At 58.3% G+C, this 24,698-nt stretch overlaps 6 protein-coding genes across 6 annotated transcripts; all 6 read right to left on the reverse strand.

Annotated features, from left to right (window-relative positions):
- Nucleotides 1-1,213: 1,213 nt before the first annotated feature.
- LDBPK_140530 (hypothetical protein, conserved) lies at nucleotides 1,214-1,543 on the reverse strand (the record flags this gene model as incomplete). Its single annotated transcript, XM_003859376.1, has 1 exon — nucleotides 1,214-1,543. The coding sequence occupies one exon, from the start codon at nucleotides 1,541-1,543 to the stop codon at nucleotides 1,214-1,216; it is 330 nt and encodes a 109-aa protein (XP_003859424.1).
- Nucleotides 1,544-2,297: 754 nt separating this feature from the next.
- Nucleotides 2,298-3,812, reverse strand: LDBPK_140540 (hypothetical protein, conserved; the record flags this gene model as incomplete). Its single annotated transcript, XM_003859377.1, has 1 exon — nucleotides 2,298-3,812. One exon carries the CDS (start codon nucleotides 3,810-3,812, stop codon nucleotides 2,298-2,300), a length of 1,515 nt encoding a protein of 504 aa, XP_003859425.1.
- Nucleotides 3,813-5,517: 1,705 nt separating this feature from the next.
- On the reverse strand, nucleotides 5,518-7,017 carry LDBPK_140550 (ion transport protein-like protein; the record flags this gene model as incomplete). Its single annotated transcript, XM_003859378.1, has 1 exon — nucleotides 5,518-7,017. One exon carries the CDS (start codon nucleotides 7,015-7,017, stop codon nucleotides 5,518-5,520), a length of 1,500 nt encoding a protein of 499 aa, XP_003859426.1.
- A 3,071-nt stretch (nucleotides 7,018-10,088) lies between these two features.
- Nucleotides 10,089-11,183, reverse strand: LDBPK_140560 (hypothetical protein, unknown function; the record flags this gene model as incomplete). The annotated part of the gene is made up of 1 exon (XM_003859379.1): nucleotides 10,089-11,183. The coding sequence occupies one exon, from the start codon at nucleotides 11,181-11,183 to the stop codon at nucleotides 10,089-10,091; it is 1,095 nt and encodes a 364-aa protein (XP_003859427.1).
- Nucleotides 11,184-15,742: 4,559 nt separating this feature from the next.
- On the reverse strand, nucleotides 15,743-17,209 carry LDBPK_140570 (hypothetical protein, unknown function; the record flags this gene model as incomplete). Its single annotated transcript, XM_003859380.1, has 1 exon — nucleotides 15,743-17,209. One exon carries the CDS (start codon nucleotides 17,207-17,209, stop codon nucleotides 15,743-15,745), a length of 1,467 nt encoding a protein of 488 aa, XP_003859428.1.
- Nucleotides 17,210-20,073: 2,864 nt separating this feature from the next.
- LDBPK_140580 (hypothetical protein, conserved) lies at nucleotides 20,074-23,598 on the reverse strand (the record flags this gene model as incomplete). Its single annotated transcript, XM_003859381.1, has 1 exon — nucleotides 20,074-23,598. The coding sequence occupies one exon, from the start codon at nucleotides 23,596-23,598 to the stop codon at nucleotides 20,074-20,076; it is 3,525 nt and encodes a 1,174-aa protein (XP_003859429.1).
- Nucleotides 23,599-24,698: the final 1,100 nt, after the last annotated feature.

Consider the following 24,698-nt stretch of genomic DNA (forward strand, 5'->3'; position numbering starts at 1 on the left):
TTTTAAACAGCCGAGGGGCGACGAGCACGACACGGCGGGTGGGAAAGAAGCGAGAGCTTGAGTGAGACTAAAATGGTGACACACACACACACACACACACACACACACACTGTCGAGGAAGAGAAAAAAAGAGAGCTGAAGAAAGAACTAAGGCAAATCTAATAAGTAAAACCAAACGCACAAACCGATAACGAAAACAGGGGAGAGGTGTGTATGTGTGTGGGCGCTCTACACCGAGAGAGAGCGCAGATACACACACACACACACACGCACACTTCGCGAAGTTTGGGGGAGAGGGTCAGGGGGGAAAGAAAAACTAAACGAGCGGCAACGATGGATGTGCGTGTGGGCGGGTGTGTGCGCTGCAAGCACGATGCACCCCAACAGTAATGACGACGAACCACAGCAATCGTGTGATAGAGGTGTCTCCGCGCGTTTGTCTGCGCCCTGTTCTGTGGCCCCTCAGGGAAGGATTGGCGAAGCGGAGGTGGAGGGCCGAGGGTGAAGCCCGTTGGAGCTCTCGATGGCAAAGCAGAGACGGGCAGCCAGCAACGAAATAGTCAATGAAACCTTCACAAAACCGCGGACCCCCAAGCGGATAATGCGAGGCGGCGCACGGTGGTGCGGGGTTGAAGTGAAATCGGTCGGGTGTGGGGATGACTCGTGGCAGAGATGATGAGTATCCATGAAGAATTCCAGTGAGGTGAGGGCAAGAATTGGGGAGAGAAGAGGCGGAACAGTAGATGAGCGCGACGAGAGAAACACCCTGAAAAGCATGCACACCAATCAGGCAAAAAGCTAGTGGTGCTGTGCATGAGGTGAAGGGGGTGTGGGTGGGGTGGGGAGAGTGAGTGACCAGCAGACAGCGGCGTACGAACCAGACACCGCGCTAACGCAACGCTCTTGCCCCCCCCCCCCTCCCCTCCCTCTACACGAGGGGCAGCCGACGACACAGAAGAAAAGCAAAAACAAACCAAGCGAGCTGTCGGGAGAGCGAGAAAGAGGAATCGCCGTCTCCCCCGCCCTTTTCTTGACGGCATTCGTTTTCTTTGTCGTTTCGCATGTACTTTTCCAGTCGAACTTACAGGGACATGTCACGCACCACCCAACAACACACTTCCTCAGTAGCACAAAGCCACGACCCGAGTAGCCGGACGCGCATAGGCACATGCGCACCGGCGGAAAGGGAGACGGGGCAGGAAAGCTGCGGCCACTACGCACGAGCCTTCGGCAGGCCCACTGCATCGCGCAGCACCGCTGTCACATCCCCGTTCTTCTCCTGCAGCAGGGACCGCGCGCACTCGGGCGTCACCGTCAGCGCCGCCGCCACGACCTGCACATCCTCGTCCGCCACCGGGACTGCGGCCAGCTCGCGCGCACGCTGCTCCTTAGCCTCACTCTGCTGAGTCACCTCGGCGTGCAGCTTCTTCATGCGCTCCTGCAGCGCCGCAAGGTCGTCGGTGCGCAGCTTAGACGTTTTCTCAGCCTCGCCGCTGCCGGTGACCTTGCGCATGGACTTCTGCTCATCGGCCTGCCGCGTCATGGCTGCGAAGGGGGAAAGCGACGGACCGGAGGGGTGGGATAGGGAGGGAGGGGGGAGGGGCCTGATGGGAAGAGGGAGAGAGATTCGGAGAACGCATAAAGAGTGAGGGGGTGAGCCAGAGAAGGATGTGAGCGATGAGGGGGCGAGCGCATACACACACACACACAAACAGGGGGTACAGGGAGAGCTTGGCAACAGTGCCTGTGTGGCCACTCAGACAGGCACTGCGAACAGCTGAGCATGAGACTTGGCGGATGAATGTGTGTGTGCCTGATGGAGAGAATGGGAACCGCATTCTCTGGGGCTTCATCGAGCGTTGATAGCGAAGAAACTCTCTTGATCAACGCGATGCACTAAGCGACAGTATTTCTAGCACTTGTCGTACGCTTATCGCTCGTGATTTTCATGTCGTCGTTGGACGTGATGCCGGCTAGTCGAAGCGCGTGCACACGCACGCACAAGGTCTTTGGATTCATGAAGAAGGAAGGGAAAGCAAAACGCGTACACGCGTGCGTGAAGAGGTAAGTTCGAGGTGCGCAAAAATGATCGGCAGGCGGCACGTGGCAGCAGCAGCATACACAGACCCACACACACACACATACACGCAGGAAGAACGTAACATCGCACGCACGCATCTCTTCGCATGCCGGCTCGCAAGACGGAGCGATACGGCGCAAGATATCATACCCACAAAATCCAAAAAAAAAAATACCAGCATACAACGCTAAAGATTCTCTGCGTTTCACCTAGCGGCCTACGACGCCACCTCAGTGGAGGAGGCAAGCATTCTTGGCGCCATGCGCTCCGCCTTGCGAATTAATATGCTGAGGGTTTCATCGAGGTGGGCCAGCCTCCTGGTGATGTCGCTGGCCATCGCGGACGCACCGGTGCCACTGTGCGTGAGCTGCCGCTGATTGATAAGCCCGCGCAGCTCCAACACTGGTAGTGACGTCGACGACGATGCCGGCGGTGGTGCACCACCGTCCGAGCAACCTGTCTCCACATTCGCGCCAGGGGGCAACGGCGAAATCTGCGGCGACTTCAACTTCACCTCCTTGAAGAGAGAAAAGGAGCGCCGGCCAGTGGTGCTCTTGGGAGTTCCGCTGCTGGCGCTGAGGGCCGTGCTCATCGGCGAACGCGGGGACCCGGCCGGGGTTGTGCGAAGAGATGACTGGCGGCTCAGCGCGGTGAGGGCGTCATAAAAGGTGTAGGTGGAGCGGATGAATGCCATCTCGGACTCGACAAACTCGCGGCGGAGGGAGCGAAAACTGCAGGCCTGGCTGCTCAGCAGCAGCGCGTTGAACTGAATGGAGAGCGGGTTGCGCTTCTCCAGCTTTGCCAGGTAGAGCTTCCACGCGCGCTGGATGGTGCGAGCCGCCTCACCAGGAACTTGCGCACACAGCTTGTTGGTACGAAAGAGCGTGTGCAAGTTGCGCTCTGCCGGAGTGACGCGGGTTAGCGCGTGCATCAGGCTGACGCACCAGGCGATGACGAGCAGCCCCAGGCACCAGGCGAGAAAGGCAGTGAACCGCCCTACCCACGTCGATGGGACGACGTCGCTGTACCCGACGAAACCCATGGTGGAGGAGCAGAAGTACACGGCGTCCGCGTAGCTGACCTCCTCACCCTTGCTGTACAGCAGAGCCATCCCGAGCCACGCCACGATAAAGCCGCACGCCGTCGCGATGGCGTGCCGATATATAAAGGTGTGACGGAACATGTAGAGGGAGTTGAAGCGATACCCACACAGCGACGCCACGGCGCGCTTGAAGACGCTCTGGGTGGAGAGGCGTGTGACGTACATCACGTAGACGTACGAGCGCAGCACAATAAAGCTGTCCAGCACCCGCGCCCAGCTGGAAGTGCCCTTGACGCCGGGCGGGGCCATAATGATCCAAACCAGCATCTCGCACAGCATCAGCGACAGGTGTGGGGAGTGCAGCGAGTTCACGGCGTGACTGGCTGGGTTCGTCACACCCGCAAAGCGCGCCTTGATGCGGTAGACAACGACGATGCACACCTCTCCCGCCAAGGAGAGGGCCAAAATGAGGACGTGCACCACAACGTTACCAGCGTACCCGCTCACCTGCAAGATGGAGAGCATGAAGCACAGAAATGCGAGGAAGGCCATCACCCCTCTGAACCAGAGGTGAGACATCTCGTCATGCTCCAGAGAGACGAGACGCTGCGTCATCGGGTTCGACGTGGGTGGCACGGCCGTCGGCGCCTGCGCCCGCGACAGCTTCCCGACACGCTCTCGAAGCTCCATCGTTCTACTTGCGCCTCTTTGTATGTGTACAGTGCGCTACGTACAACCGTTTGTCACGCTCCACCGTGCTCGGCAACAGGCTGATGTGCCGCTACTTATTTGCCGTCGCGTGGCGTGGTATCACCACCGCCGCGGCCTCTCTCTTGGGTAGAGTGACGTTATGCCTGCCGGCCGTTCTCACTTACTGTATGCGTGTGTGTGCGTGCGGGGCGGCAGCGGTAGCACAAGCGAGAGAGACAAGTCGAAAGGTGGAGAGTCATCGGGCGCGTACACAGTCAGCGACGACGACGACAACCGCTAACGTAGAATGAGAATGTAAGCCGAAAAAGCACCTTCGAATAGACGACGGACCTGCGCACGTAGAGGGAGAGTAGGCCGAGAGTCCCCATGAGTGCATTGTCAAGCGGAAAGGACGACTTGCATGTCTGCGCGGCACCTCGCAAACGGCGTATTGACGTCCAACATACCAACAGCAGACATGGGGAGCATGATGCCATCGAGTCAAACACCATACTCTTCGGCCGTCGCTGCACGCAGCGAGTTGCACCGTTTCTAGTCGCGTGTTCCTTGTACATTGGGAGCAGGTGCTGGAACCTCTCAGCCAACAGACACGCATTACGCACACTTACTTGGGAGAAATGCTGCCCCTTTAGCTTTTCGTGTTTGAAAAGAAAGAGGGAAAACTGCATCACGCTCGTCTCCGACGCGATGTACGGAGGCGACACAAACAAACACACACACACACACACACGAGAGCCCTCTCGCTAGAGGAACACGACTTTCCCTTATTCATTTGACACCCCGCTTCACGCAAACACTTCTTCCATGTCTGCAATGCCCCACGACGGCAACGTGATATGTGCTGCACGTCACGCAGGGGAACAAGAAAGCATGCGTCCAAAGGCGACGAAGGCAAAGCCCGTCATATTCCACGCAACGCCAGCACATCCGTCCTGTACCTTCCCGACGCACCTGAAGAGCGAAATCAGCTAAAGATGTACACATACACACGCGCACACACAGACCACAAACCTCCTCACGCCAGAGACAGCTTCCGAGCACAGCCAGGACCGGCTGCTCCATCATTTGCCCCTGACTCTTTACTCTTGAGAGAACAAAAAAAAATGCAACGGCATTCCCCTCACCACCACCCCCTTCTTTCGACGTGTGCTGAGGAGGGAGGGAGGGAGGGGAGGGGGAGCGGGCAGAGATGAAGCCCCCCCCCCCTCCCCCCACCTTCGAAAAAACAAACAAACGAACACTGATAACGCCTACATGTGTACACATGTACATATATATATATATGCATATATAGAGGAAGGGAGAAAAGAGAGCGCACAGACAACAGTGCAGAGACACCGCAACATACGCGCTCCCTCGCACGCACGCACGCACGCACATGTGTCTTGTGTGCCGCCGTTATTGCTCCCTGCATCTGCGTATAGAGTGCGCCGCAGTCGGAGCGACGTGGCGGCTCCGCGCGCGAAGGTGAGAAGGGAGGGTGGGATCCAGGAAAGCGCAACGCGGGCGAGGCCCAAACCTCTAAGGGTCCAAGATGAACAGAGCTGAGCGGCTGAAAGACACATCAAATCCGCACCATTGCCTAAGAAAATGGGAAGAAGATCAGTCCGTTGATGAGCAACACCAGCCGTCTTTCTTCCGCCTCCTCAGATCCTGCACTAGATCGCACCATCAGCCATCTGCATCACATCTGGGACACAGCCATGCTAGGGGGATGTGTCTCGGCCACAGCGCTGATAGCCTCTAGCACCTCTGTCAGACGCGCGCACTTCTGTTCCAGCTGCGTCACCCGGTCCCTCCACTCCGCCATCTCTGCCACTGACGCCGCTGTGCCGCTGCTGCTTGTCAGGGCGACCGGCAGCGCAGTGCCGATGGGCTCTAGCGAGTCGCCTGGAAGAACAATAATGGTCTCGATGTCGCGCCGCGATAGCGATGAGGCTAGCACGTCACGGTCGCGCAGGGCGAGGTGCACGCGATCCACGTCCTTTGCCCGCTGCAGCTGCCGCGCCGCCTTCTCCGTGAGTTGCAGGTATGCATTATACTGGTACGCCGACAGCCCTGTAAGCGGATGAATATTCGTCTCGCTCAGCGAGCGCACCGCACCGTTCAGCTGCTGCCGTGTGCGCCGCACCGCGGAAATCATGTCAGTCAAAAGCCACGACAAAACCAGTGTGTAGACCTTCTGCTTCAAGGACGGCGCGTGAGGCCCGACCTTTCGAGCCTTGCGCAACCGCCACGCCAGCTGGATGACGCGGGCAGAGCGGCCTCGCAGACTGTGTGCGAGATCGTGACACTCCATTAACGTCTGCATGTTGTGCGAGCGGTCCGACGCCTGTAGCAGCGAGTACATGGTGATGATCAGGAAGGCCATAATGACGTAGCTCAAGATCCAGGCGATAAAGGCAACGACGCGGCCCGAAAGCGTGGAGGGGGTGATGTCGCCGTACCCCAGCGTCGACAGAGACTGAAAGGAAAACCAGAGGGCATCACCGAGGGAGAGGTTCTGGGTGCGTGCGAACAGGCAGCCGACCGTCAGCCACGCACATATCACCACCGTCACCACGACGCGCGTCTTGTGGTGGAGCAGCCCGGTGCGAATAAGAAAGGAGGTGGAAAGTGGCAGGTCACTGATCGCGGACATGGCGCGGCAGAAGGTTCGGTGCACGTACATAGCGTTGTTCAGGTACACGATGACGGAGTACAGGCGCAAGAAGATGAAGTAGTTTAGCAGCTCGAAGAACTGCTTGCCAACGAAGACAAAAGGCGGGGTCTGGATGTTCCACAGCACGATTTCGGCCACCATGTGAAGGAAGTACGGTGAGGTGAAGATGTTGCGCCCCTCGAACAGCAGGTTTGTCACGCCAGAGAACTGTGCCTTGACCTGGTACGTTTTGCATATGACGAGGGCGGCTGCCTGGGAGACGATAAAAATGGTGCAGTTCACCAGAAACGCCGAGCTCCCAATGCTCAGCAGCGAGAGCATGAAAACGGCGATGGAGAGCAGCGCCTGCACCCCGCGCAGCCAGCGGTGATACACCGAGAGAACCTCTAGCGCGGCCAGTTCCCGCGCCACCATCTTCGGCGGCGCCTCCTGGTAACTTACGTCGATGTACAGATCGTCCTTCAAGAAGTGCTTGATACGACGTCCGAGAAGTCGCGGCCCTTTTGTGATGGATCGCTTCATCTTCGCGAAGGTGCTGCGACGCCGCTTCGCTGCGATGATGGTGCCACCAGGAGCGGCGGCGGTCGCGGACGTGGTGGATCTCTGCTCATCGGATGATGCGGCCGCGGGCGGAAAGGAGCCATCGAAGCCGCCCTCCGTGATACTCGGTGTTCTAGAGATCATTGCAGAGCGCACGTACGGGGGAGGAGGAGCAGTAGAGGCAGCAAAGACGTGGCACACGTGTTTGTGCGTATGTGCGCAAAGGACTAGGCGGAGGGGGAGGAGGAGGAGAACCAGGGGTGGGGACGCGACTGCGGGACATTGCGAGTTTTCGCGTGTGTGTGTGTGTGCCTGATATGGGCGTGTCGACATCGGAGGAGGAAGGCGCATGGACGCCCGATGACGGGCACCGATACGATGACGGAGTCTTTTTATGTTTTTCTTCAAGGTGTCATTCCATCACGAACAACTCCATAAATGTATACGCGTACACAACCACAGCTCATCTGCAGCCGCAGCGCCGTGGCTACATCCGCGTCGTCTAGGACGAACCGTCCTGCCATTGCATCGGGGCCGTGGGGCGCGATCGGGGACAGACGGAGGCCCGGGTGGGCCGCACGCATTGAACCAGGCGGGCAGTGTCTAGGGTCCTGCTCGAGGGCGGAAGCGGTGACGTCCGTCATGCGGGATAATAGGAGGCGGTCCGGGTGGATGCCGCATGAGCTCAGGGAGGATGCTGGAAAGCCTCAGGCCAGGGCCCTCTGGAGACATTGCACATCCTGCCTGCATGCCATGCTTCTCCCTCTCAGTTGCTTCAAGCTGCGGCATGCCGTAATACGGTGTGCAGGTTCTCCACATGGGAGTTTGGAGGACCCGATGGTGCAACTCGAGGGAACTCTTCATGCTTTCGGCATCTGTGCTTCATCAGTCTACCTGGTCAGACGTAGGAGATGCCGCATGGTTTGCACGCATGCACGTTGGGGTTGATTGGTGTGGGAATCCTTCGCGCCCTTCTCCGTCCATCCCTCCTGCTCTTCTCACCTCTGCATTCCTTCTTTCCGTATGATACACCATGCCAGTTGTGCTTGACCGCACGTGCGCACAGTGCTCGCTGTCTACAGCTGTCATTCGCGCAGCGGAGCAAGGGACAGGAAAAAACAGAGGCATTCGCCCTTGCACGTCGAAGGGGGAGGATAAGGTGCAGGGGGAACCCAGGCGCCACGCATCACAGTCGCAGACGCAGTGAGAGAGGCACGCGCGCGTGTGTGTGTGTATGCGTCCGCGTTCATGTGGAGTGGGTAGGTGGGCAGGACACATGCAGGCATCACACGTAAACGCGCACTCAAGAGGAGAGGGGGAGACCAAAACAAAAAAAAGCGATCGTGTAAGCACGATTCAGTTCCTCAGAAGAGAAGATGCAAACTGGGAAAGGCAGCAGCAGCGACGTCTAAGTGTTCACATGTGCATGGGTGCCTGTGTGTGTGTGTGTGTATGTGTGTGTGTGTGTTCACGAAGGGGCAGCGTGCCAATGCGCCGGAAGTGTATCGCCTACTACACGAAGCCGATACACTTCCGGCGCATTGGCACGCTGCCCCTTCGTGAACACACACACACACACGGATGGCATCCGCAACGAGCAGACGCACACACGCACACACAAAAAAGCACGCAAGAGCAAACTCTATTTCACGCGTTCCATCAAAGCAATTTGCACATCCACACCTCCCAAAAGGGAGAAGATTTGCCTGTGAGAAAGGAACAGCGATGCCTGGATATTGCCCAAGTGTCGGGCTCACATGCACACGCACTCATCCATGCATCGCGTTCACCACTTCGACATCCTCAACCGTTGAAAAAACGAAGAGGAGAAGGAGCGGATGTGTTGGCTTCCACGAAGACAAGAACGAAAACAACGAAGACGCGCCAGTTACAGTAATGCACATGAGAGACATCACCAGCCGACACGGGACAGCAACCAAACACGCGTCGAGCAGTCAAGAGGCACTCGGAATGATCAGCAACAACAAAGATGAGTGTCGACATCGAGCATATTGCACGCGTGCCTGTCGCGTAAGAGACACCAACAGCTGAGGCGAAGGCGAAAAAGCAAACAAAAAATAACAAAGGGAACCAACGACGCCATCGTCCAGAAGGTGCCAGCGTGTGCGTGCATTTGGAGATGAGATGAGAGGGAGGGAGGAAGGGGGGGGGGTAGGGCAAGTAGTCGTACAAGCTAAGAACACCGAAATCCATAATCCGATTCAAACCTAAGCACACGTAAACACACACACACACACACACACACACACACACAGAGAAACGCATAGGCAGTGACTGGCGAGGACAGAAAGAAGGGAGGTGAGGGGAGTTAGGTATCCTTCAAATAATAAAAAGAACAGCGGCAGCAGAGACACACAAGCGCTAGTGTTGACCCGAAGATGCAAGAGTGGCGTGCCTTGACAGACTCCAATCACATGCAGGAAGCCCATCCCCTTTCAGAACATGGATCACACATAACTTCTTGAATGCATGGGTGGGTGGGTGGTTAAGGAGACGATGGGAAGGACATACATGTATGATGAGGGGCGTATAGAAAAGAAAGCCACCATTGGTGTTACAGATTCAAGCGCACATCTCCACGAGTCACAGAGCGTGGAGATTGACACGGATACAGCGAGGAGGGGAGGGGGCGGGGAGTTTGCCTTCGCCTCCACGACTGCTCCACACACACACACACACACACCTATGCAGAGATGCACGCGAAATAGCAGCGCACATGCCTCTTTCGAGAGGTCCAACGTTGATCGAGGTTTTCTGTTTCAGGTTGCTGGCGCTGCCGATGCGGTGCCACCGTGTGTGACGGTCGACGTGGACCAAGGCCTCGTTTGGTGCATGGAAAACCAGACCTGTGACTTAGACGAGGCGGAGATTCGCCGACAGACCCCCTGCAGCTACTATCCCGTCTGGGGCGCAAGTGGCTGCAGATCTGCAACCCCGTTCCTGCTGATATTCAACTCATTCTTTGACTTGCCCGCCGCTGCCCCGTGAAAAGAGACGGACCTCTGCCGCTTCTTGTCGACTCGGCTACCATTTTAGCCGCCGCCATCGCCGTTGCCGCTACCGGCGCTGCTGCTTCTGCTTCGTGACCTCATTCGCGAGCTGCTGCACTCCTCTGAGCTGCTCAGCTCGTCGAGAAAGGCACAAGCACTCTTTCTGCGGTACTGCGACACGAGGTCCACAGTAAGCAGCTGGAGCTCGCGCACCCGTATCGCTGGCCGACCGATGCTGTAGGGTCCTGCAACAACAAAGAAGAGAAAGAGCAGCAGCAGCAGCAGCACATCGACGCCGCCGGCGATGTAGACCGTGATGATCTTGTAGAAAGGCTGCTGTGACCTCGTCGTGCTCGTGATGGCGTCCTGCGGGTTTTCGCCGAAAATGGGGGTTGCGCTCGACGCGTTGCGGTTGATGATGGCGGTCTCGAGAAGCGTGTAGGTGGTCACGAGATCAACGAAGCGCCACTCGCCGTACGCGTCCATGGCGAGGTTGATGAGGGAGGTGGTGCGCAAGAGCGGCTTGCTGCAGTTGCGGTTGGCGTCCAGGTACGACCGTGAGAAATTTGTGTAGAAGCCGTTTACGCTCGTCGCACCGTTCCAGAAGAGCGTCTGCGGGATGACCTGGGCCATGGTGGTGCGCAGGCCTTGGCTCCCGACGCGCCAGAAGAGCGGGCAGCAGAGCTTGTTCGCGGCTGGACAGTCCGCGGGGGGAGCAGCAGCCAAAAGTGACTTGAAGCACGTTGTCCCGTCCACGGCACCTAACTTATTGTCGATGCACTCGTGGAAGCCGCCGCCCACCGCGCTCACGTTCGACTTTGCAGAAGAGAGGAACCCGTTGAGCATGGCTACAATGGCGCTGTTCATGTCCGCGGAGAAGACGTAGGGGTACGTAGTGAGCCCGGTAAAGTGAGACTCACCCGTCACCGCGCTGCCGGAGTACATGGTGTAGTTGTAGGTGCTGCCAGCGCGTCCAAGAAAGAGGTCACGCGACGGCAGCAGCGCCGCGGCGTGCAGGACGCCCGGTAGCATCAGTGAAGGCGAGGAAGAGGAGGGGAGGCCCACTATAGCGGCTAGAAGCAGTGCGAGAAACGTACAGGGCCGCTGCTGTATGGTGCAGCGCGCGCAAGGCGCCATTCGCTCGCTGGCAGCGACTTCGCGGTTCACACAACTACGCACAAAATCACCGGCAAACAACAACAAAACATAAGCTTTTTTTTCCGTGAAAAAGGGTACACGCGCCACTGTTGCCTTTTTCCTCTTCCACGCTCGACCCTTCCGTTGCACACACACGCACACAGAGGAAAGGAGAAGTAAGAATGAAGACAGAGGTGACTTGGAGAAAAGAGGGAGGGGTTGGTTCGAGAGGCACCTGTGCACCGAGAGGAGGTGGCTCGCGTTTGTGCACGTGAGTTCGACTGTGCGTGTGGGAAAGGGGTGGGGTATGGGTACGGCCCTTGTCGACGCGCACCGTGAGGCCTTCGCGCAGGCTGACGAGGAGCTTGTGCAGGGGAACGCAAGAGGGAGGGAGGGGGCAGAGAGAGAGAGATGCAGCAACCGAGCAGGATGGAAAGAAGCCGAGGATCAATGCGTGGACGATGGGTGAAGGGAGGCAGGCATTCCTTCACGTGTGTGCTAGCGCGAAGATACCCAAGCACGCAACGACACACACACTCTCAAGGCAGACGGGCAACAACATAGCTGACAAGCCGTCTGTGAATGGAGGAACCGTGTTCACAAGTGTTTTGGTGCCACTGACCGGCTTGCGTGTGCATTTGGGGAAGTGAGCGGAAATGGTGGTCGGACAAGGCAGTGCGTTTCTCTGCCGCTTTCGATGTCTTTCCGTTCGTGAACCTCAGATGCGGGGAAGAGGAGAGAAAAGAAGTGTGACGATGTGCAGCTCAGATGCGCCCTTCAAACCCATCCTCCTCCACACGATGCGCACAGCGTGATGCAGCAGATGTACATATATATGTATATGTGAGTGTGTGTAAAATGAGAGAGCGATGCGGTGAGTTGGTGGGTGCGGTAAAGGTACAAGCAACGAATACAAAGAGCCGTGAGACAGGTGAGGGAGAAGGAAAGACGGAGAAGTCGATTGCACAGAGTGATACGACCGAGCGGTTCCGTTGTGCGCCCTGGTGAACGCTGGGATGCGGGGATCCTTCGGAAGGGGAGTGCCATAGGATACTCAGAGGTGCTCTTGCATGGCCCCCCCTCCCCCACCCGTCCTCTTCCTCCACCACCACAGCTTTCCCCTGTTGCCTCTTCTCTCCCCTCCTCACACACACACATACACAGTGTGCGTGTGATAGTGCTTTTGTGAGGAGGGGGTGGGGTGGGTGGGCTGCTCTATCCCCATCGAGGCAACAGTGTATGAACGCCGGCATCCGGAAAAAGTCGTCATGCCCACAACATCGACGGTGAGTGGGGGGGGGCTGGGCAGAGCGTGTGTGCACATGCTATTTTATAGGTGCGCTATCGAATAATAATAAGGGCAAAACGAGCTCACAAAGAGCGAATCACACCGTCATCGAAGGCGGAGAAACAAACAAACAAAAAGAGGCGATGCCCGACACACACACACACACACACACACACACACACACACATCGGGCAGACGATAAGCACCGCCACACGCAACGTGGCACAGAGACACGGACAAAGGATGCATGTGCGTGTGTGTGTGTGTAGAACGTGTGGTGATGGTAGTTGTAGTGGCAGAGAGAAAAAGATCGCCAACAGAGGATCAAACATAGCCACTTAGCTTTTATTGGCGGCGGACGTGCACGCGTCGCGCACCTTCAGTCCTTCTCTCTCAAGCGCTCTCTCTGCGTGTGCTTGTTCCGTGGGACATCTTCTACCGATACCGTCAAGCGAACTCATCCACAGTGTGTCACCACCAAGCGCTTGCGAGGAGAAGGGGGAGAGAGTAAACGCACATAGGTAAGTGATTGGAGGCAGGAGTGAATTTAGCAGGTGGACACTGACCTCCCAAGCAGATACGCACGGAGGCGCTACCCAGGCACATGCTCACACAGCCGCAGGCCGCTCGATCGCACGCTTCTTCTACCTGTCTGAGAAAACAACACAAACAGCCGCGGCGGGGGGGGGGAGGCACCAACGAAAAGAAACATAACGACATCAACACGGCGACGACAACGATGGAAAGCACACACACATCCAAACATCCACCCACACGCTGGTGAAACGATGAAGACACCCAATACACCCGAAGAGGGGGAGGGGAGGAAGAGGGGATACGGTTCCACCTGGCAGCAGAAAGGGAGAGAATAATCGAAAAAAAAAAAAAACATATACAACTGTGGTGAGGTAGGGATACATTGGCTGAGAGAGAAACAAACAACGTCCCTGCCGGTGCATGCATGCGTGTGTGCGTACAATAGAAAGCCGATCAGAACTTGGAAAGAAAACAAGATACAGGGGAAAAAAGCGCCCAGAGACACACACTCAACACGGTGCCAACCGTGCAAACCACAACAAAGATGAAAAAGCGAAAAAAAAAGCAACGGGGTAATGCCGCCGCCGCCGAAGAAAAGGGAGGGCTGTAAAGAAGGAGAGGAGGGGCGTTCGAGGCCGCCGCCGCCACCGTCGAGCACGAGGGCTACAAGAGGAAAGAGAGGACGAGCACTGCACGTAGCACAGCAGGAAGCTCACATATGCAAGAAAGGAAAAATAAACAAGGCAAAACCTACGCGCACGCCTTCTATCACCACTATAGCTGCGCATGCGCCTGTGCGACTGTGTTTGAATGTGAACGTACCTTCTCCACCGCACCCTTCGCTCTGCTTTCCGTCGGTCACGCTGAGGTAGACAAGACGACAGAGGCCACCGCCTGCACACCACACACAAAGACGAAAGGAGTGTCCGCCCACGCAGACGGGTGCAAGAGCTTAGAGGGAACATGTACTGAAACGACCCCCTCCCTCCCCCTGGTGTACGATGTGCAGCCTCTGCGTTTCACGACGAGAGAACACAGACACGCACACGAGCGAGGGAAGACACACGCAAGGGCGCACCATTCGCCTTCATCTTTTCGCCGTTGTGTGCGTGTGCATGTGTGTGTGTGCTTGTGGGCTTAGAGAGGCTTCATGTGCACATGAGGTGTGAGGAAAGGAGGGAGAAGGTGCGCATGTGTGTGGATGGGGCTGTGGGTACTGACGGGGGGCATCGTCAATGGGGCAGAAAAACACACCCAAGATAAGATAGGGACGAAGGCAGTTGATCCGCACCCACATCACGTCAGCAACACATCCAAGGAGAAGGAAGAGAGAGAACAGCGATGAAGACATCACTCATTGTAACCGCCACACCGTATACAGAGTGTCGCGTAGCAGAAAAAATAAAGCAATGAAGAAATAAACACATGAGGGGAGCAAGGAGCACAATCACACACGACTGCGCGCTGAAAGCGCAGATAGAGAGAAAGGGAGGGGAAAAGGGCGAGGAGAAAGCCCAAAACATAGGCACATACGTACGAATATATATAGACAGGTGTACGCAAGCACACACACACACACACACACACGAGCACTCACGCAAAAGTCGCACTTTCAAGTACGCTTGGTCTCACGGGAGGACGATGAAGAGCTATAGGTAGAACTAGAGCTTGATGGAGCACAAAGACGAGGACAGGGACAGAGAGAGAACACAACAACAGACGAGAAACACGGGCCGCTGTACACATGGCGGCGGATGCCGTTTGGGTTGTGATGGTGACGGAGCCTTTTTTTTCTCGGGCTGCTGTTTCGACGTCATTTTTCGTTTGTGCTGCACGCACGGCATAAAGGATACACATGCAGAGGGAAGAAAAAAAGGAAAAGGCCGCTTGTACCTGCGTGTGTAAAGGTGAGCAAACAACAGAAAATAACACGGTGGAGAGTACGCTGCAAAAAACAACTGAGAGGATGTATGCGTGTGTCTGAGGTGGGTCTAGCGGCGGGCGGAGGGGGGAGGGACAGGAGAGAAGAGAGGCGGAAAAAGCCCCTCTTTCTCCCTCCCTTCACGCACAACCACACGCAGAGGGAGATATGCCCACAGACACACGGTCCCCCAAACAGCGTACGAAGGTGTGCGGGTGGCGTGCTAGGGGTAGGGGCGGGTGGATGGGAGGGAGAGAGAGGGAGGGGTGGGGAGGGGGGAGAGCTGGAGTGGGTTGAGGATGTTTCGCTGCCCTTTCGGTAATCCTCATTCGCTTGCGCTTCTGTGGAGGGGAGAGGGTTAGAAGTCAGGGATGGAAAAAAGAAGAAGAAGGGTGAGCGCAGGACAGAGAAGGGGAGGACACGCACACCAACGGAGCGGGCACACTTCAAGGCAAAAAGAAGGAAAGGAAAGGGAAGGAAGGGCGCTTGTGTGTGTGTGGGGGGGGGGACAAGAGGCGGAATAACAAATATGCATACCTATAGTACTCAGAAGAAACAAAAAGCAACAACAACAAAGAAGTGAAGGGAAGGAGAGGATGGGAGACTTGCCAATGAGAGCATTCTTGCACGCTTGACCACAGCGCAGATATACACACCCACGCAAGCAGCCAGCAGCGAACTGGGTGCATGCAAAGAAAGACAACACATCTGGAGAGGGTGTGAGGGAGGGAGGAAGAGAGAGGGGGGGGGTGCACGACCACGACCTCTCCACCTCATTCTGTTGTCCACTCGTGGGGACTCAAAGAAACATGTCTAGACGCCAAAGGTCTGTCGCCCAATGAGTGGGTTCTGGAAGCTCTGCGGAGACTGCCGTGATGCTGCCGATTTCATGGAGCCTGTACTTGACGCGCGTTTCAATATCGAGTTCGCCAGTGGATCATTGACCGTCGACGCCGCGGTGGTGACAGGGCTGCTTTTCCGACTGCAGGTGCTGTCCGCTCGGGATGACGGACGCCGATGCACCGCATCCCTTCTATTGTGCGCAGCCATCAAGGTGCGACGCGTCTGCAGCTGCGACTGAGTGCCTTGACTCGGGAGCGACGCCGCGGCGCAGGCGTGCTGCTGCTGATGCGGCTCAGCGGAAAGCACGTGGAGCTGGGCGGATTTGGGGCTGATGCTGTGTGAGGAGGAGCAGCGCTGGTTCACAGGGCTCAGAGCCGCCGCTGACGAGGCGACAAGGCTGCCCCGTGGCGTCCGAGCAAGCGAGCTGGCCGAGCGCTGATTTCGACGCCGCTTAGCCGCGAGCTTCTCCTCGGCTTTCGCCGTTCGAGTCTGCACGTCTTCAATTTTGGCGCACAACTCCTTTTCTTCCTTCAAGGCCGGCTTGTACCCACACAGGTACATGAGGAGGAGAGAAATCAAGAGAACGACGACGAGACCCGCTGACACGACGATCGGGACCAGTAGTGGGATGTCGCCGAGCTGATGCACTGCCGCCCACGCCGGGGTGGAAGTGGTGTCCAGCAGTGTGAGCTGGGCGGCTGCCTTGCCGGTCGGGCTGTCGACGCGGTGCTCGACATAGGTCAAGAAGGGCATGTAGCGACGTGTGTAGCGCCATTCGCCATTGGCGTCTACTGCAAGCGTAGAGTTGGCGCCGTAGGTGCAGGAGCATTCCGGCCACGGCCTGAAGGATGAACAGTTCCAGTATTGGGCACGGTACTTGTCGGAGAAGTTGGTGTAGAAGCCGTTGACCGCCTTCGTGCCATCCCAGAAGACAAGTCGGGGGTCGATCTGATCCGACGGCAAGCGGTCCGGCAGCGACGTCGGATAGCGCCAGTACTGAACGCAGCAGAGCGGGTTGTCGGCGACGCAGTCGCCGGCGATGCCCGCATGCAGCAGTGTCTTGAAGCACCCCGAGAGAGTGTAGGTGGTGTTCCAATCGTTCTGCGGCAAGGATAACAAGTTGCAGTGGTCGAAGCCATGCTCCTCCGCACCAGTGCCGAAGTTCGCCATGACGGAGCTGCTGATGAGGTTCTTGATGAAGATGTTCATGTCCTCGGTGAAGGCGTAGAGAAAGCTACATGATGCATTCGGCAGTAGGCGGTCAATGTCGATGACGGGGTCGCTTTTCGCCTCATAGGCGAACCGCTGGCCTCTGCGCTGCGCCAGCAGGTACGCCGGCGAGGCGTCCACCACCACCGCGGTGAATGCGGGCGCGCACAAGAGCAGGGTGAGAAGAAGAGCCTGCACGGCGCGGAGCGGTGCCGCGACGACGAACATTTTTTTCTGTTGTGAGCCTACAGAGGAGGGCGATATTGGTCAGGTGGAGAGAGGGGGTGGGGGGCTTGGGGGGGGGGTCTAAGCGGAACGCCGTATCTCTAGTTTTCTGCGGGAAGAGGGAGGGGAGGGCACAATCGAGAGGGTGGCAAAAAAGAAAAAAAGGGTGAATGGCGGGTTGGGTGGCGATGGGACTCGGAAATCACGCGTTCTCGTCTTCATTGATCGCGCGCGCCTAGAGCGTCTGGCATGTTTGTGTGCGCTTCGGTGGTGTTGGTGGTGGGTGAGGGTGGGGTGATTCAATCACGAAGAGCAACGTTCATGGTTGGCGAGGAAAAGTTCGAGCGAGGCGGAAATAGAGGAAGACAGTACGTAGCATACATTGCGAGATTGGCATCTCTGTGGAGCAGGGAGGGGTGGTGGTGGATGAAGAGCAATCAGCGAGCCCGATGCTCATCACAGTGGCCGTGCAAACCGCGCGCTTCGCATCCCTCCATAAACAGAAAGAAGACAAGCAACGGATACTGCGGGCTCCCAGCAGCGGCACATGATGAACATGTTACGCCTACTACTCTTTTTCTCGTCCCTGAGTGGGGAATAGTAGCAGTGTCGACTGCAGAAGGGTAACGCTTGCTCAGACGCAACGACCCACTCACGCCTCGGAGATGCATCGAATTCCCGACACAACGCCGTGCATCGCCGTCTCCACAGGCACACTTCACTGAGGGAACACGCTCCGCTTGGCGTCAGCGGGGTCCCTCCTCTCCCCCGGGAGAAAGCTATGAGCCCGCATATACTATCACTTGAAAAACAACGCTAACGACGCCCTCTGTTGCGAAGAGAGGCGAACGGAGACGATTGAGGATGCAAGGGGTGCGTGCTCAAGAGGGAGCCGAACCCTCCCTGCCTTCCTTCAGTATGTCGCCAAGACTCTTGCAAAGAAGGTTGACGTCTCTCTCGCTGCACACTTCTTCACGCAATGGACCTCTCTCATCGCGCTCACGAGCACGACACGACGCCAGTGCGCATTCCAGCTGCACCTGTAGCTGCAGAGCCGCATCTGCGAGTCGCAGAAGTGGCTGCACCACACGTGCATCGACCTCTGCGAGCCGCTCACGTTCTTGCTGGAGCGCATCGGCCAGCATCTTCACCTGCCATTCTAGCTGTTGCACGTACCGCCTCGTGTGGGGGTCCATGGGTAGCGCTTGGGCTGGCGCACACGCTGTAGGTGACGGCTCAGAGAGACCGCTGCTACCGTCACGTTTCGATACCTCATCTTCTGAGTCGCACTTGCTCTTAAACTCCGTGGGTGTGGTAGAGATGTCCGCAGCGACACGCATGCGCGATTCGTCGGGCGCCTTTTCAACCGAGTTTCCCTTTTTCTCTGCCGGGGAAGGATTCTGGATCGATGCTGGCGAGTGGAAGGGTACCGAGACACGCTCCAATGGGACTCTACCCGGATTTGCGCCCTCGGGCCCTTGGAGAACTTTGTGTGACCGGTTAAGTGAGGCTCTTGCTTCGCGCTGACGACGTCGCTGCAAGATGGCTTCCGCACGCGCGCGGTACGGGGTGCTGAGGTAGTTGTGCAGCGTCGCAAGCTTCTCCTCAAGCTCGTCAGCTGTGAGCGACGCGCCGCTTCTGACTGGGCTGCCTTTCGACGTCATCACACTACTCGCGGGTGAGGAGTCCACCTGGCAGAGGTCAGAGAAGACTCGATGAGGCGCAGGTGGCGAAACGAAGGGCGAGAGAGACCGAGAGCGGCGGAGTGATGAAGGTAACCTGCTGGATAGAAGCGAGCGATCAGAAGGGAAGAAGGGGAGGGGGCTCGCGCCCACCTCACTATCTAATAGAGATGCAGAGAAACTGCCCCCTTTTCCTTGCTTTGGCGACGTATTACAGAATGACGAGGTGGGGGGGGAGTGGGTTAGAGGGGCGGAGGGCCCTGGCTCATTTTTGTTGGACTGGCGACGTGTGAGCGAGGGGATGATAAAAGGAGACGTGCGGAGTAAGACGAAGAGTGGGTCGGTGGCGGTGGTGGGGGAGGATAGGGAGCAGAACAGCGAACGGTTCGTCGCACGCCGTGTTTGAAGCTCATCGTCTACACACACACACACACACACACACACACACACACTCAAACGCAGGGAGAGCGGGGGAGGGGCCGAGCGAGCGAGCGAGAGGGCGAAAGGCGAAAAAGCAAAGGTGCGGCTGCGATGGTCAGTAGAAGACCCACCACTGCAATGAGATGCCTTCCTCCACACACACACCTGTCTGGGCGCCCGACGCGCACGGTGAGGAAGGGAGGGGGGGGGCAGAAGACGAACGCAAGCAAGAGAGAGGAACATCGATGCACTGTCGTGTGAGCCCCCTTCTTCTCTTCATCCTCCATTTCGTCGGCCTCGCTCGCACACGTGATCAACATCCCACCGACACCGCCACGCACGAGCGCGCTCCTCGTGTCATTCGTGCTATGCTCGGAGAACACCGCACGGGGGGGGGGCTGTTCCTTCTTTTTTTCTTCGGAGTTGCATCACGTCTTCCACCGCCCTTATCGACAGAGAAGGGAGGGAGGAGGGGGACGGTTTTAGTTTGCTTTACAGTGCATAAAGGAGAGGAGGGGCACAATGGTCGCGGTGCGAGCAGCCAGTGTCAGGGGGCCAAGCACCCGCGAACGCTGGCACGTGCACCCAAACTCACACCCACACCCACCTCTTACTCTCTTCCTCTGGCGCTGCCCTCTGTTTCTCTCAATAGTTTCTTCGCGTCATCGAGAGTTAGGATACCAATGAAAATTCGAAAGAGAAGAAAACCCGCGTCCTACACCAATACGGCTACCACCTTCGGCACCACTACGCTGAACCTAAGGCTTAGTGCTTGCCCTCTGATGTGGACAGCGCGCGGCTGTGATACTTGCGCTTGTACCCTTGTGCCTTGCTGCAGTCGAAGAACTTGATCTTTTCGGTGTCCTCGAGGTATTGACGCACGAGGTGCAATCCGGCTACGCTGTAGTCCATCCGGCTAACGCTCTCGTCCAGGCCCTCGGAGATGCGTCGGCGAAGCACGGCGAGACGACGGGCACCTTGCACTTCAGAGACTTCGCCGCGGACGGCGGCGGCGCGTAGCCCCTGAGTGGACCCCGACTCTGCGGGCATCATGACAAGCGCGAGAACCATCTTCGACGCCATCTCGTAGTTGAGCACGGCCTTCTCCGTCAGCATCGATTCCAGCGCCGTCAGTAGCGCATCGACGTGTATGCTGGTGAGCGATAGCAGGGTGTAGCGCAGCTCGCTCGGCCGGATCGTCTCGATGGTGGACCAGAGAAACTCCCACTCCGACATATTCAGCAGCATTGGGTGACGCGGCGTCGTATCGTCGCCGCACTGCTTGCGCTGCTGCTCAACGTTCACAATGTCTAGCGCCTCCATTAGCCGCTCCGCCGCCTCCGCCGTTGTGGCCGTCTGCTGGCCCGCAATGCCCACCTCAGCCGCCCCGGTGCCATTCACGTCCGCCCCGTCGAGCTTCTGCAGCGCCGCACGCTTGGCGACCTCCTCGTCCATCGCTTCCTGCGCCATGCGCTCCTCCTCTTCGTGAGGGAAGACGATGTCTTGCGTGCGCAGGAAGCAGCGGATGCACCGGTCAGCGCCGGCCGTCGCGACGCACGTGCCGTTGGCGGTGACGGACACCGCCCAGAGACCGCGCTGGTGCTGGCGGAAGAGCTGGATCATTGTCCAGTTGTCGCCGTCCCACTGCTTCACAGACCCGTCCATGGACACAGTGAAGACGTAGTGCGTATCCTCGAGGAACTCCACCTGCGTGATGTAGTCGTCGTGGGCGTGTATGGCGCGGTGGCAGTCACCGAAGTCGGTGCCCCAGAAGCGCAACGACTTGTCCATGCCGACCGAGGCTACCAGTGTGCCGTCCGTGGAGAAGGAAAGCGACGTCGGCGGCAGCTTGTGGCCAAAGAGGGAGAGGTACGGCTTCATGGTATCGGCAAAGAAGAGCTGGACGTTGTTGTTCTGCAGACCCACCCCGAATAAGCGGTCATCCGGGCTGAAGGCGGCGCACAGCGGCACCTCCGTCAGTTCGATCTCCTGCTCCTGGACGAGGGTGGCACCGTTGCCTCCGGCCCCAGCGGTCATTGCATCGTCATCATCATCACGATCTGCTTCAGTCATCCGTGTCTTCTTGGCAGCGCCACGATTACCCGCGCTCTGGACATTTTTCTTGTCCTCGGTAAGCCCGATGGACCACAAAAGTAGCCGGCGATCGGCGCCGAGCGTGACGAAGCCGGCGCCGTCCGGCCTCCGAACGGTGTGCTTGACGCCGCCAACGTGGATGGCAGGCTCACGAAACAGCACGGCTGACGACGCCACGTCGAGCAGCAGCACCGACCCATCCTGCTGACCGACGCAGCAGAGCAAGGAGGAGATGGCGGACATGCAGGTCGCGTCCTCGACGTCCACGCTGCCCACGTTGTTCAGCGCGCCCTTGAAGTCCACGCGTGCCAGGTTTGCCTCCTTGGCGTCATAGAAGTCGTGATGGTCCAGGTGGTCGCTCTCCAGAAGGTCCTCCTTCACCGTCAGCGACCACATCATCACCTTCTCCCGGCTTATCGACAGCAGCGCTGTGTCGGTGTCGACGAATGCCAGCTCGCGAATGTCGCTGTGATGCCCCTTCCAGTCGAAGGTGTGACGCAGCCGTAGGTCCGTCAGAGTCAGCACCGACGCCCCCTCGCGGTTGCTCGTCGTCAGCGTTGTCGTGAAGGTTTCCATTGTGTTGCTGCTGTACGTGACGGCGATGTGCAGCGTGTCGGCCTCGCTAAGCTGCTCCCGGGACGTCGGCGGCACGAAGCACACACTGCGGATCTTCTGCGGGAGGAAGAAAGCGCGCAGTGAGACGACTTCCTCCGCAGCTGTGGCCGCGACGACGGTGGCGGCGCTCGCGGAGGTACCGCCGTGCGACGGCGCCGCATCGTCCTCGTCGCCGTCTTGAGCACCGTCGTCCTCGGCCACAGTGTCGCACATCTTACTCTTCTTACGGCCTGCCTTCTTCTTACCCGTCTGGTGCCCAGAACCTGCGCTCGCCTCCTCGTCCAACACCTCAGCGCTGTCGGCTGCCGTTCCAGGGCCACGTCGTCGCTTGCGCTTGCGGTACAGCTTCCTCTTCACATTCTCGGCCGTCAGCACGTGGAACACCTCCACGGTGCGACTTGTGCACCCCACCATAAACGCGCCGTCGTGCGAGAAGTCGAGTGCCGTGATGGGCTTGTGATACTTGCGTGGCACCGTGCCATGGTCAAGAATCGCGCCGTCCTCCAGCTGCGTCTCGGCGGCGGCGCCGTTGTGCGCGTTGTCGGCGTCGCTCTGCTCTGGCGCGGCCAGCGATGCCGACGTCAGCAGCGGCTCTGTGTTGTACACCTTCAGGTAGTTCTCTCGCAGGCCGCAGTAGAGGCGGCGGCCCTGCGAGTCCGCTACCATCGCGGTAACCTGCGTGTCAGAGGCGATGACGGTGTGGAGACACTGACGCAGGGTGAGGTCCCAGGTCTTGACCAGGCCATCGGCTGATCCACTCAGCAGCAGCGTGCGATCGTAAGCGGTGCCGCTGAAGTTGCCAGAACTGCCGCCCATATCACCAACGGTACTGATTCTCGTAGACAAGGACGGCACCATCGCCAGCGCCACCACGCCACCGCGGTGCCCGCGCAGACGGAACGACGCCTCTTGACTTACGAGGTCCCAGACCGTGATGTCGGTATCTTGTCCTGCTGAGCACAGTGTCGAGCGGGACGAGTCAACGGCAACAGCTAGCACTTGCGTGTCCACGCGGTGGCCCAGCGCGTAGAAGCGGCACACCGGCAGACCGTAGTTGTTGGCCGCACTGCAGGAGAACACCGCCACGTATCCGTTCGAGTACCCGACAAACAGCATCCAGCCCGTGCTGTACTGCTGCGTCGCGGCACCGCTGCCACTGTGCACGTCTGCGTCGGCACTGAACTTGCTGCCACGTTGGTTCGCCTCCATGGGCACGACGTGCAGGGTGGTCACCTCGACCGGCATCTTGGCCTCGGCAGGGATGAGAGTGTGTAGCAGCTCTCCGCTGCGCACCGAGTAGACACGGACGGCCTCGAGGGACGGCACAAAGACTGCAGCTGCCGACGTGGCGATCACGGGAGCAAGGGCCGTACGACCACTGGTGGCATGTTCCCCACGTCCGTGGGACGATCCGCCGCGACTGCCACGAGCAAGGGAGCCGGTGCGCGGGCGGGCGCTGCTTCCGGCGGCGGCGGTGTAGCGAGACGGCACCACCGCGGCATCCATCGCGAGAGAAGCATTGCTCACTACAGCGCCGCCTTGTGGCCCGACGACGTAGCGCAAGTACGTCTTCTCCACCATTGCCGCCTGTCGAATAGAGTTCAGGTGAGCAGAGGTAGAGTTGCAAAGGAGGGGGCTTCGTCGCGGTGGCGAGGGCGCAGGTGCGGGATGTGTTGCCGTCACGCGCCACTGTTAAGCGAGCGCACTCTCTCCTCCTGTCCTTTGGGGGTCAACGAGCGAACAAGGACTACTGCTGCCGCAAGCGCACAAAACGAAAAGATGGAGAAATACACGCCGCCCACGGCTCTGGTACGCTGCCCGTGAAAGGGAGAGAGGAGCAAGCTGGGGGGGGGGGAAAGGAGAGAGAGGGTGGGTTCAAGACGTGCTGAGCTGCCGACACTGCGCGTGTAGGCGAATCGAACGCAGGCGCGTTGTACATATGCGCACGTGTACGCGTGCTTGTGTGCGTGTGTATGTGACGCGAGGGGGAACGGCCGGCATTCGAGCGGCACCGCAGCACAGCTTGCAGCTCTAACTGACAGGTGCTCCCGCAGATCGACTGTCAGGCGCGTCCAGCCACACGACTCACGTACACGGATACGCACCTGCACAACTCTTCGTATGCACGACCAGATGAACCACACAGAGAAAACAATGGACAATGTTTTTTCAGCAACAACGGAGAGGGCCACGTGCGTGCGCGGCAACGCTACTCCTTATTATCATTGACCACGGAAAGCTGATCCAGCGAACCGACCTACTCGACAGAGAGAGAAAGGAATGCGACACCGGCTGTCGGCGAGCATCGCGCTTTCAGATTTTCGCCCACACAAGGACTTCTTTGCTTTTGTGTGTGTGTGTGCGTGTGCACATCCGTCGAACATGTGTATGTGCGCTTGACGTGCACACACACACATACACAGACGCCGTGTGCGACACCGCCGACTACCGCTGTTTCCCTCCTCCGGTATTCACAAGGTGACCAATCCGCACCATAAAATGGCGCGAACGATCATTACACAATAAGCACTGCTCTGTGGCTGCAGAGATGGAGGAGAGAAGAAGTGCCGAACGACACGCCCAGACAGAGAGAGAAAGTGCGAGAGGAAGGATGGACCACAGGCACGAGAGCAGGGCGAGCCTTGTGGCATCTCTCCTTCAGCATCCTTTGCTGCCTCTTG

Source organism: Leishmania donovani, chromosome 14 (genome assembly GCF_000227135.1).
Source record: "Leishmania donovani BPK282A1 complete genome, chromosome 14".
Lineage (NCBI taxonomy): Eukaryota > Euglenozoa > Kinetoplastea > Trypanosomatida > Trypanosomatidae > Leishmania > Leishmania donovani.